At 36.7% G+C, this 12,352-nt stretch overlaps 1 protein-coding gene across 3 annotated transcripts in view; it reads left to right on the top strand.

The window, feature by feature from the left end:
* tyw1 (tRNA-yW synthesizing protein 1 homolog (S. cerevisiae)) overlaps positions 1–12,352 on the top strand; it is a 124,539-nt gene that overhangs the window by 40,176 nt on the left and 72,011 nt on the right. For all 3 annotated transcript variants that reach the window (XM_043718611.1, XM_043718610.1, XM_043718612.1), the window contains exons 9-12: positions 4,521–4,573; positions 6,850–6,968; positions 9,114–9,223; positions 10,805–10,982. In XM_043718611.1, the coding sequence (XP_043574546.1) occupies positions 4,521–4,573; positions 6,850–6,968; positions 9,114–9,223; positions 10,805–10,982 (460 nt within the window). The remainder of the gene's footprint in view (positions 1–4,520; positions 4,574–6,849; positions 6,969–9,113; positions 9,224–10,804; positions 10,983–12,352) is intronic.

The following is a 12,352-nucleotide window of genomic DNA, read 5'->3' as shown; positions in this document are numbered from 1 at the left end:
TAAGGCCGGGCAGGTGACTGTGGTATCAGTGGCGGGGAGTACTTTGGGGCCAGCGACCATAATTCTATTAGTTTTAAAATAGTGATGGAAAAGGATAGATAAGATCTAAAAGTTGAGTTCTAAATTGAAGAAAGCCAATTTTGATGGCATTAGGCAAGAGTTTTCAGAAGTTAATTGGGGGTGGATATTCACAAGTAAAGGGAAGGCTGGGAAGTGCTTTCAAAGAGCTTTCAAAAATGAGATAACGAGAGTTGGTATGTTCCTGTTTGGGCGAAAGGCAAGGCTGGTAGGGTAGGGAGTGCCTGGATGCTGAGAGAAATTGAAGTTTTGGTCAAGAAAAAGAAGGAAGCAGATGTCAGATATAAACTGCAGGGTTCAAGTGAATCCCTAGAAGAGTATAAAGGCAGTAGGAAGTATAAAGAGGGAAATCGGGAGGGCAAAAAGGGGACACGAGATGACTTTGGCAAATAGGTACTTATCATCAGTATTTACTGTGGAGAAGGACATGGAAGCTGGAGAACTTGGGGAAATAAATAGCGATATCTTGAAAAATGTCCATCTTACAGAGGTGCTGATGTTGGATGTCTTAAATCGCATAAAGGGGAATATATCCCAAGTACCTGATCTGGTGTACCCTCGAACTTTGTGGGAAGCTGGGGAAATGATTGCTGGGCCTCTTGCTAAGATATTTGTGTCATTGATAGCCACAGGTGAGATGGTGGAAGACCGGTGGTGGCTAATGTGGTGCCATTATTTAAGAAAGGTGGTAAGGAAAAGCAAGGGAACTATAGACTGGTGAGCGTGACCTCAGTGGTGGCCAAGTTGTTGGAGGGAATCCTGAGGGACAGGGGTTTCATGTATTTGGAAAGGCAAGGACTGATTAGGGATAGTCAGCATGGCTTTGTGTGTGGGGAATCATGTCTCGCAAACTTAATTGGAGGCTTTGAAGAAGTAATGAAGACCAATTGAAAGGACAGAGCAGTGGATATGATCTATATGGACTTCAGTGAGGCATTCAACAATGTTCCACATTGTAGATTGGTTAGCAAAGTTAGATTCCATGGAGAACCTGCCATTTGGAACACAGAACTGGCTTGAAGGTAGAAGACAGAGGGTGGTGATGGAAGGTTGCTTTTCAGACTGGAAGCCTGTGACCAGTAGTGTGCCACAAGGGTCAATGCTGGGTCCACTGCTTTTTGTCAGTTATATATATGATTTGGATGTGAACAAAGGAGGTATAGTTAGTAAGTTTGCAGATGACAGCAAAATTGGAGATGTAGTGGACAGCGAAGAAGGTTACCTGAGACTACAACAGGATCTGGGCCAGTGGGCTGAGTGGCATTGGAATTTAATTTTGATCAATGAGATGTGCTGCATTTTGGAAAGGCAAATCAGGGCAGGACTTACACACTTAATGGTAAGGTTCTGGGGAGTGTTGCTGAACAAAGAGACCTTGGAGTGCAGATTCATAGTTCCTTGAAAGTGGAGTCGCAGATGGACAGGATAGTGAAGACGGTCTTTGATATGCTTACCTTTATTAGTCAGTGCATTGTGTGTAGAATTTGGGAGGTGATGCAGCTGTACAGGACATTGATTAAGCCAATTTTGGAATATTGCATTCATTTCTGGTCTCCCTGTTATAGGGAGAATGTTGTGAAAGTTGAAAGAGTTCAGAAAAGATTTACAAGGATGTTGCCAAGGTTGGAGGACTTGAGCCAAAAGGAGAGGCTGAATAGGTTGGGGCTATTTTTTTCTAGAACGCAAAGGCTGAGGGGTGACCTTACGGAGGTTTGTAAAATCATGATGGGCATAGTTAAGGTGAATAGCCAAGGTCTTTTCCCCAGAATGGGGGAGTCCACAATTTGAAGGCATAGGTTTAAGGTGGGGGTGGGGGGTGTGGGAAGATTTAAAAGGGACCTAAAGGACAACTTTTTCACAAAGGATCGTGCGTGCGTAGAATGAGTGGTGGAGGCTGGTACAACTACAACATTTAAAAGGCATCTGGATGGGTGTATGCATAGGAAGGGTCTAGAGTGATATGGGGTAAGTGCTGGCAAATAGGACTAGATTAGTTTAGGATATCTGGTCGGCATAGACGAGTTGGACTGAAGGGTCTGTTTCTGTGCTGTACAGATCAATGACTCTGTATAACAACCAAATTGGAAAATAGGGATCTTGTACATGCAGTATATCTGGACTTCCAGGAGACATTTGATAAGGTGCTGAAGAAGTAAGCAGGTCTGGCAGCACCTGTGGAGAGAAAGCAGAATTAATGTTTCGGGTCCAGTTACCCTTGTTCAAATTCAAACTGATATTCATAGGTTAGGTGAATGGGCCAGCTTTTGGCAGATGGAGTTTAATATAGATAAATACGAGGTCATCCATTTTCATTGAAAGAGTAGAAAGGCAACTTATCTAAATGGAGAAAAACTTTAGACTGCTCAAGAGGGACTTGGGTGTCTTCATGAATCACAGAAAACTAGCTTGAACGTAACTAATCTATTGCAGGTACAGCATGTAAAGTGACATATTGAATTTTGGCATTTATTGTTAAGGGATTAGAGTATAAAAATAGCAAAGTGTTGCTGCAACTCTACACAACATTAGTGATATTTTATAGTTTTGGTCCCCTTAAGTAGTATAGTTGTATTGGATTTAAATCAGAAGAGGTTCACTAGATTGATTTCAGAGGTAAGGGGTTATCTTCTGAAGAGAGGTTGAGTAGTTTAGGCCTGCACTCCGTGGAGTTTAGAAGAATGAGAGGGGATCTAATTGATGCTAATGGAGATTGACAAAGTACACTACTACGGTAAAGCCTTTGATAAGATTCCACATGGGACTTTTGGTCCCATGTGCACCTGCATGTACCCTGTCTACCAGTCTTTTGGGACAATCTAGAATGAGAAGTCGTTAGTTTTACGATTAGAGATATCTGATTTAAAGAATTGAGAACTTGTTTCTTTCAAAGGGTCATAAATCTGTGAAATTCACTATCCCAGAATGCACTGGGTGCTAGGACATGAAGTTAATTTAAGGAGATGGACATATTTTTAATTAGCATTGGCAGTTGTGTGATTATGGAGAGCAGGTGGGAAAGTGAAGTTGAGACAGAGATTAGATCAGTCATGATTGTATTGAATGGCATAGCAAGCTCAAGGGACTGATTTTGCCTATTCCTGCTCCCAGTTCTTACATTAAAACTCATGAACAGGCCTAAGGCTGTATCTTCGGATCCTGAAAAGTGCTCTATCTACCTCTTTTTACTGTAAAAGGCTAAGATAGCTCAGAAGACTGGTATTCACCATTAACAGGATGCTGCTATCAATCCAAAAAGATGATTTGCTTGTCACACAAATGTCTGTGTGATGCTAGGTTGTAAGTAATATGTCTAGATCAAGACTGGCAGATCAATCTAACCAGTCTATCTCTTTGGCTGTTCGCAACAAACAGGATGCTGCAATAACCAACTGTAATTGTGGTAATTGCTGTAATAACCAATTGCCCAAACTCTCAATGCAGTGTCCAGCATTCGATGTGACTCCATGATTGGATAGCATGTGGTAAATAATCCTGAGCATGTTAAAAATATTGCTGATTCCAATTTAGGGTTATCAGTCAGGTTTGCAATGTGTGCACCTGCATATACTGAAATCTACATGTGTTTATGCACAGGGTCATGTTGTTTGCAGACTGGAAGACCATGTACACACTATGCCTGTTTCAATCCAACAAATAGGTGATAGTCATTTTCTAGTTCATTTCTCAAGTCAAATACCTTGACCAACCAGACTCAGACTGCCGAGTTTGAAATTTAAGTAAAGCTTGGTACTTAGCTGTCTATTATCATTAACTGGTACATTCCCTATGGCATTGTCTCTACCAATTGGTCAATGTGCCAAACAATTTCATATAGTTCAAGTATTCCTTTATCCTTTGCTATTTCTTTCCAATTGGAGTTGAGTGCAAAACGCAAAGCTTTGACAAAATGTGCTTTTATTTCTAGCAATGCTGAAGTTCATGCCGAACCCAGTAGTCAGCTGTGAACATGGCAAAAATTGCCACTCTTCATGTGTTTAAATTAAAGTTATTTGGAGATGTGTGTTTTTTTTCAACATAGTTGTAAAGTATTCAATGCTTAACTATTCTAATGCAGTTTTAAAAATAATGATGAATGAGGTAGCTGACATACTTTGTAGTATTTGCTTGAACAGTGTGTTGCAAGTGAAATGCAAACTATTCTAATTATAAAATGTCCATGATTTTACTTTTTTAATGACGTATGATTGAATGATTTCCATAAATTGGTACTTCTGGAATTATTGCGGATGGAGAAGAAACATGTGATGAGAAGGTTCCACAAGTAAATTATCAATCTCTCACATCCTTAAATGATGTTCGAGATTAAATTGAACTGTGAAAAAGTTAAAAGTGCCAAGAAAATAAATTGAATCTGTGGATAGTTTATTGGAACCAGGAGCAGTTAATAAAAAGTAATGAGTATGAACCATTTTATTTTTCAGGATACCGCCTGATCGGAAGTCACTCAGGTGTGAAACTGTGCAGATGGACCAAGGTAACTGATTTTATGAATTATGAATCTCAGAGTTTATATTCATCTGATCTCCTCTTCTTTTAAATTTTTATTAAAATGGGTCAACAGGGATAACTTTTAAGACCAGGTGAGACACTGCATTCAATCATGGGATTTTTTTTTGTCAAAGGTGTAGAAGTAAATGCTGCAGATCATTGACTATATTGAATATCCAGGTTCACCTGTTTTACTGCAGTGAGGTCTTTGAACAGTCCACAAAGTTTGATACAATGAATGATTCAAAAGGATCTGCAATATTTTTGTACATTGTTTCATGAATATTGGAGCTAAACCTTTGATAATCTCTAGATGACCGTATTTAAAAGTAAAAATCATTTAATATTTGCATCATGCATTACATGTACAGTAATTGGACATCTTACATGTCATATTACATCTCCAAACCTCCTCTTCTAATATTGCCACTGAGTATTGAAACGTAGTAAATTACCAAAGCATCCTTAAGTGTTTTCAGTCAAAATTTGATGCCAAATTACATCAGGATATATTAAGACAAATTTTAAGGAGCTATTTACAGAAGTGGCTGTGATTGAAGGAGTGAGTGCTAAACTTTGGAAGTAAAAAGCCGAAGTATGATTGATGGAACAATATTGCTGATGCAAAATAAGCCACAATTGGAGAGCTGTCATAGGGTTGTGATGATGTGGAGGATTTTACAGCAACCGTGTGGTACGAAAATATGGAGACGTTTAAAAATAAGGATGAGAAATTTAAGTTCAGAACGTTTCTGAATCAGGAGCTGAGAGCAAGTAGAGGTCAACTAGCAGCGGGATGGTGAGTGATCTTGGAATGAATCATGGGCCACCAAGTGTTTAAAAGAGTAACCTTTGCAATAATGGAAGATGAGAGTCTGGCCATTAGAGCATTGCAATTTGAGATGATGAATGGAGAAGACAGTCTGAACAACAGATGGAGTGAAGACTGGCAATGTTGTGGTGGTCGAAGTAAATAGTTTTGATGAAGAGATTGGGGGTCGGAAACTCAGAATGGGCTGAAATAGATTTCTCCAGTTATAATCATCTATGTGGTGAGGGAACACCATTAATCGTGGGAGCTGTAAATAATAATGTTTAAATGGTGGAAACGTCTACTGACCCGATATTGAACATCTCGGTTAATGTATTAAATGGTATGCAAATAGTTTAACAGCATGCATTTTAAAATATCAAGTGCAGAAGAATGTGCAGCAGTGGATGAGGAGTGTGATAAATCTTAGATTTGTGGATCACAAAAATTTGTTCTTTTATTTTTCCTTCTATTTCACTATAAGGTTGTTGGACCATTTCCTCCCTAAGTTTGTAGTTCATGGTTTTAATCTCCTCATGGTGACATTGTGACCCACCAGCTTTCTGTGTTAACAACACAGACCCTTTTGCATTGCAATCAAGCTTTATTAAAGCACTACACTTCTTAGTTTGTGGTTTTGTTTGTACAAGGTGTTCAGTAGGTTACCTAATTTGTGACATTTTGACTTTTTTTTTAAAAAAAGATTTTTAGTACCTCCCTGTTATGCATAGACCTCCTGACTTCCCATTTTGTATGAATTTTGAGGTATTCCTCAAAACTTCAGGCCCACTCCCTGTTGTTTGTTTATTTCATTATTTCCACATCAGGTCCTGTCCTTATATTTCACACACTTAATTGCTATTTTACTATCTTCACTTTGTTACAAACAGTTGATGTGGGTTGAATTTACTTCCCTCATTTTTGTGTTTCCAAGTAGGATTGTTACATACAGATTTAGATTTCTATGATGTGAAACTTAGCATATAGTTAGAAATTAATGAAGTAAGAGTTGTAAGTTTCTGTTCACCTGACTACTTTCATGATCTTTCAATGAAAGTGTAAATTTCAGTTATTACTGCATATAATAAATTTTCATTGATTCCACATTGCTTTCTTCGATCTTTGCTCAACCTGTGGTCAGATAATCACTGCAGCCATTTTATGTCCGTGTCTTTTGTTTTAAAAACCTTTTCAGTCCATGAAAGTACTGTGAATAAAATCAGATGATGGAAGACAAAAAAAAAAATTGGTGGCTCACCATTTCATTAGTATTGTGACATTTTAATGTGTGATGTACAAGTCCCTGACTTGTACTATGTTATTTGCCTTCTATATCTTTTCTACTTAGATCACATTGATATCTAGTATTTGCTCCTCTTGATTTCTAAATGTGTGTATATAATATTGATTGATGTGTGAGATTTGTTGTATCTTTTTCCTTATTTCCACAGTCCATGCTCCGAGGCAGAGGCGGTTGTTACAAACACACTTTCTATGGCATTGAAAGCCATCGCTGTATGGAGGCCACTCCTAGTCTAGCCTGTGCCAATAAATGTGTCTTTTGCTGGCGGTAAGCGACTGAAGTTACACATGATTAGTTTTGTTGATTTCTTTAGGTTTTATTTGCTTATGGATTTCATGGATTAAACCAAGTGATTTAAATTATCATTGCCAACTAAATGAGAAGTAATCTTATCTAGTGTTTGAGGCACAAAAATATATACTTGTTAGGATGTCTTTTAAGCAGTCTGGTTTTCCATTGCACTGTTGTGTTCAGTACCTGTATTTATGCGATGAAGTTCATTTTGTAGGTCTTGATGATCTTTGAAGAACTAACTGCTTTGCATTGCAAAGGTTCTAAAAGTTAAATATGGTTTGGTTAAAATTCTTAGTTCTGCAAAAGGTAAATGTTACACCTAGGTTACAGAGCTCTTTTAGCAACTTATTTCACTCATCCAAAACAATATTGCATTGTCAGCATCTTTACAACAATGGGCCTACTTTCGTTAGTTTTACAGGCAAATGTGTATATTTAGGTCAAAACTGGATGCAACCATCAGTAATAGCTAATATTTCAGAAAATAAAAATAATGAAATCATATGGTTAAAACATATTGTAATTGATGATTTTTATATTTTCTAAACATAAGGAAGTAGCTCATAAATCCAAGCTAAAGGTTATTTTATTGGAGAACTCTAGCCATTCAATGATAGAATTAATGATCTAAAATAGATTTAAAGAATTATTTTGTTGGAGTGGAATTGTTTTTTTTTAAAGGGTTGCTCAGCAGAATCATCCGTTTTCATATTTTGACAGCATTTTGGAAAAAATACTTTTAGTAATCACGCTGTAGGTAAATTTTTACCATATTTGCGTCTTTGACAACTCTCAGTGCTCTTTTGAGTAATATATTGTATGTAACACACTTTTTGAGACGTTTTTAAGATGTTATATTGTTATGAGTTGTTCAGTTTTACTCTTAGTTTCTATTTTTGAAGGTAAAGGTAAAGTCGCCATAATCCTCCAGACCATAGGGCCGCTCTCTTATTAGGGAGCGATATCCCATAGTGTTTTAACCTGAGGGTCACCGCACTTCAGGCGAGGGGCGAGGTTGAGTCGGAGAGTTCTTCATGGTAACCTCAGTTGCTGCAGAAATTGAACCCATGCTGTTGGTGTTACTCTACATTGCAATCCTGCCATCCAGCCATTTGAGCAAACTGAGCCCCTACTACTTGACTGCAGTTCAGTTCATTGTTGTAACATCTATTGGATTATAAGGGACAGGATGTGTAACAGAAATGACTTGTTTTCTGTCTATTAAATTTGTGTGTTTTCTTTATTGTTGGCCACAATGTACATGAAATGAATTTTGCTTTCAGCTGTTTATTTTTGGAACTGTCACTGTTGTCAGACAAGACAAAGATTAACTAATATATACACAAATTATGGATCCTGTCGATAGTCGAGAGGTGAACAAATTAACTATTTGGCTAAACCACGGAGGAAAAGGAAGGTACTAAAGTTGTTTATGAAACACTGCTATAAGCATTGACCATTGAGAAATGGCAGACTGTAAATACAGTTGAAAACAGACTGTGTAATTAAAAATACGGTAGTGTTTCCTGTAACATTGCCTCACAGTATCTCAAAACATGTTGTGGGAAGCTCTGACATTGGCAAAAGACGTTGTGTATAAGGCCTGTGAGAGGGATCAATAATTGTCAATTTGATGTCCAACTTCATAGTCAGAATATTTTGATTTGGTGAAAGAAAGTGGCCAAACATTTTATAGATAAGTTATATTAAAAGACAATCTCAGGGAAGCGAATCGTGAATGGCAATAAGGTTTGTAAGTTGTATCTGCATTGAAAATGTAAATACTGTTAATTTTCATATGCTATATTAAATAAATGATCTGTGGATTTATGGTCTCAGTCATATTATTGATTGTGTGATATGTCCAACTGTTATAGGCAAAGAATCAGATAGTGTTTTCAAGGTTGGTGATGTGTATTGACACTGGTTCATTTTTACATTGATCTGCGTATCATTAATGAGGTTTTCTAGAAGTACATTACACTCTGTAGGGAGACTACTAATGTAGGTAGTGAAGTTAATGGCACTGAACTAGAGTACACTACTTTAAACAACAAGTAAAAATACAGATGTTATAAATAAGTAACTATGACTGACATTGTGTTATTTTTTATGTAGACATCATACGAATCCAGTTGGAACTGAATGGCGCTGGAAAATGGATGAAGCAGATATGATCTTAAAAGAAGCAATCGAGAACCATCAGAACCTGATAAAACAGTTCAAAGGTAAAAAGTTGTCAATCAACTTTTTCAAAAGAATTTTGCAAATTATAGGCAAGAGTTTTTGTTCATTGCACAAATGGCAGTGTCATTGATTGATGAGTTAGGCTGGAAAAGAAATAGAAACTTTCTCCTCCAATTCCCACCTTGTGCTCCCATTCTGTTCATCTTTTGATTTGCTTCATAGAATATCCAACCCAAGCAGGCGATCAGTATTTATTTTCCTTAAGAGCAATAATCTTGGTCTTGGGGGAGGGACTTGGCAAATGTTTTCCATGTGCATCATTCTCTTTTATTTCATGCATTTTAACTGACATAGTTCTGTCCCAAATTTGGGTTGTGCTTTACAGCATTGAACCTCAATGGTCTTCTTCTACCATGTGTCCTCTAGGTGCTACATTTAGTTTTAAATCTGTTTCCTCCTCCAATGGAAATTACCTTTTATTGAAAAAAAGGTCTGCTATCTCCCACCCCTTTATAATTTTAAGAATGTATTTTCTATTCCAGCAAAAATGGCCCCAGTTTTTCAAGTCTTACTTCAAATTTGTATTGCCTCCTATTTGGCATGATCCTCGTAAATTTGTCACTTCAAAATCCATCCTGTTGATTTTCTTTAACTCATTCAAGGGGAATAGGTGTAACCGGGCAAGACTGGTGATTACTGCCCTGTAATGATCATGAACCAGAATGATAAACTTCATGATATGATTCTTGTATGCTATTAAGACTGGTGTTCAAGGACTCTGTTACAGGGGCAATATAAATAAGGCAGTGCATATTCATGCCAGGGTGGTGTCTGATTTGGATGCAAATGAGTGGTAGTATTGTTATGCACCTGCTTTCCTTGTGCTTCTAAGATCTGGAGGTTTAGAGCTCAAAATCTACACAATGCTTTTTATACGGTGCTGTTGATGAATTATAGGAATAATCATATTTTGTCATTTTGGATGATAAGTTATACTATCTATCTATTGATATTTGCTGTCCCTTTGATTTGAGAATGCCATCATCTTAGGCTTGAATTTCTGCCATAGGTCTGTCTTGGACTGAGCAGGACATTTCTGAATCCACAGATCTTTGGCCAAAGTGCAAGAATTTATTCCTTTTCTTTGTGTCCTTGCATTTTGATGCAATGAAAGTGATACTGTCATGCATATTTCTAGTCCAAAACAGTATATGTGACATGCAAATTATGAACCAATTCCATGTTTATGGTACACAAATTAGAATTAAATAATCGCTATAAGAACAAATGGAAAATTGATAAGTAACTTTTTCATTTTCCTGGTAGCTCATTTTTAACTCATTGCGCACATGCACTTAATCTTTTATCTTGCTAGATTTACTGCAACTTTGCTTTCCTCTGAAGTGTAGACCTAGTTCTCACATTATTTTATTCTGTATAAAAGGCTTCAGACATTTTGACACCAGATATTAAAGAAAATTGACTAAAGTGTAATTTGTTATACTGATGACCTGTACTTGATTAAATGTCAAGAAAGTTATCTTGGGTGAAAGGATTCTGGTCCAAATACATGACAAATATTATAAATTAAAGTCTTTCATATGTATGTGTCATTTTTGCAGGTGTACCTGGAGTAAAGGCTGACCGTTTTGCAGAGGGAATGAAGGTGAAACACTGTGCATTGTCATTGGTAGGAGAACCAATCATGTACCCCAAAATCAATGAATTAGTGAAACTGTTACACCATAATGAAATCTCCACTTTCCTTGTAACAAATGCACAGTTCCCAGAGGAAATCAGGTGAGAATTATCAATTAAATAGGTAACCACTGATAGAAGAAGTTGTGATACATTCTTGAAAATTAACTTTAAATCAAATTGTATATTATTAATTACGGAGTTTTATGGAAAAAGATTGTTGGTTAAACTATCTCTTAAACACTGTGTTCGGTAAAGAAATATTTAACTAGTGGTTTTTAATTCATTAAATTAGAATATTTAAATAACCTACCACCACTTTCAACAGCAACTTAGGTTTTCACTATACCTTTAATGTACTGTAGAGTCCCACCATTTGTTGGGGTTGCATTCGTAAACCTCAATGATTTTCAAAAATCACAAAAACGCTGTGCATTTGCAATACACACTTTCTACTTAAGGAAGAAAGTTTTTTATTTTAATCTTGTTTTCTTCAAAATCCTGCGAGTTCAAGATTGGAGGTGCAGCGAGCAAAAGGGTGTGCATTACGTTTTAAGCAATTAAGTAAATTCACAAATGTTGGACAGCAGAACTTGACTGTAATAAAATATTCTTCATTCAAAGGTAACGAAACGAGATATGGCATGAATATAAGGAGATATAAAGTCAGATGGCCAAAAGCATGGTCAAAAGCTTTATGTAATATCTTACAGGAAGAAAGGAAGATTGTTTGATGGAGAGGAGTGGGAGGGAAATCTTGAGCTTAGGACCTAGACAGCAGGAAGCATGGCTGCCAACATGGCATGTTTAAAACTGGGTTGCTTGAGGGACCAGAATTAAATGAGTGCTGATATCTCAAAAGGTTAAGAGAATGCAGGATAGCACTGAGATGGGAGGAGTGAGGCCTTGAAAGAATTTGAAAATAAGGGATAAAAAAAATTAAAACGCAGATGCAATTTACAGTTTGCATTGTGCATAATTGTAAGATATTTTGATTTTTGATTTCAGCTGGATATTGATAGTTAAGGTGATTTTAGATCTAATTTATAGTATTGATGATTTACACGTTTTTATTTGCATGTCATGAAAGTTACCTTGTGAAGTAGCTCTGAACTAATAGATCGATATTTTAGTGCTTTAATTTGCATCACTGATGAAATGCTGTTTCTAATTTTACTGTTAATTAAACTGATGCAGAATTATTAACTTGCAGAATCTAACAATATATCAGAAACATGAAAGGTAGTTAAATTGATCTCCAAGTTTTATATTTTGAATAGTGGCTGGGAGGTCATTGATATAAATACAGGAAGTGAAAGGTAAATTTTCTACTGTGTGCAGGATAGTCATGCCGATTGAGTTTCATGTCAGATTAGCATTTTATGCAATGTAGAACAGCATTCTGGAAAAGAGGTACATTTTCACCAAAGGAAGCTGTTTAATTTTTATTATAAACATTCACTCAAAACTGT

This window comes from Chiloscyllium plagiosum, chromosome 28, assembly GCF_004010195.1.
Source record: "Chiloscyllium plagiosum isolate BGI_BamShark_2017 chromosome 28, ASM401019v2, whole genome shotgun sequence".
Taxonomy (NCBI): Eukaryota; Metazoa; Chordata; class Chondrichthyes; order Orectolobiformes; family Hemiscylliidae; genus Chiloscyllium; species Chiloscyllium plagiosum.
This window is presented reverse-complemented; position numbering and strand designations above follow the sequence as displayed.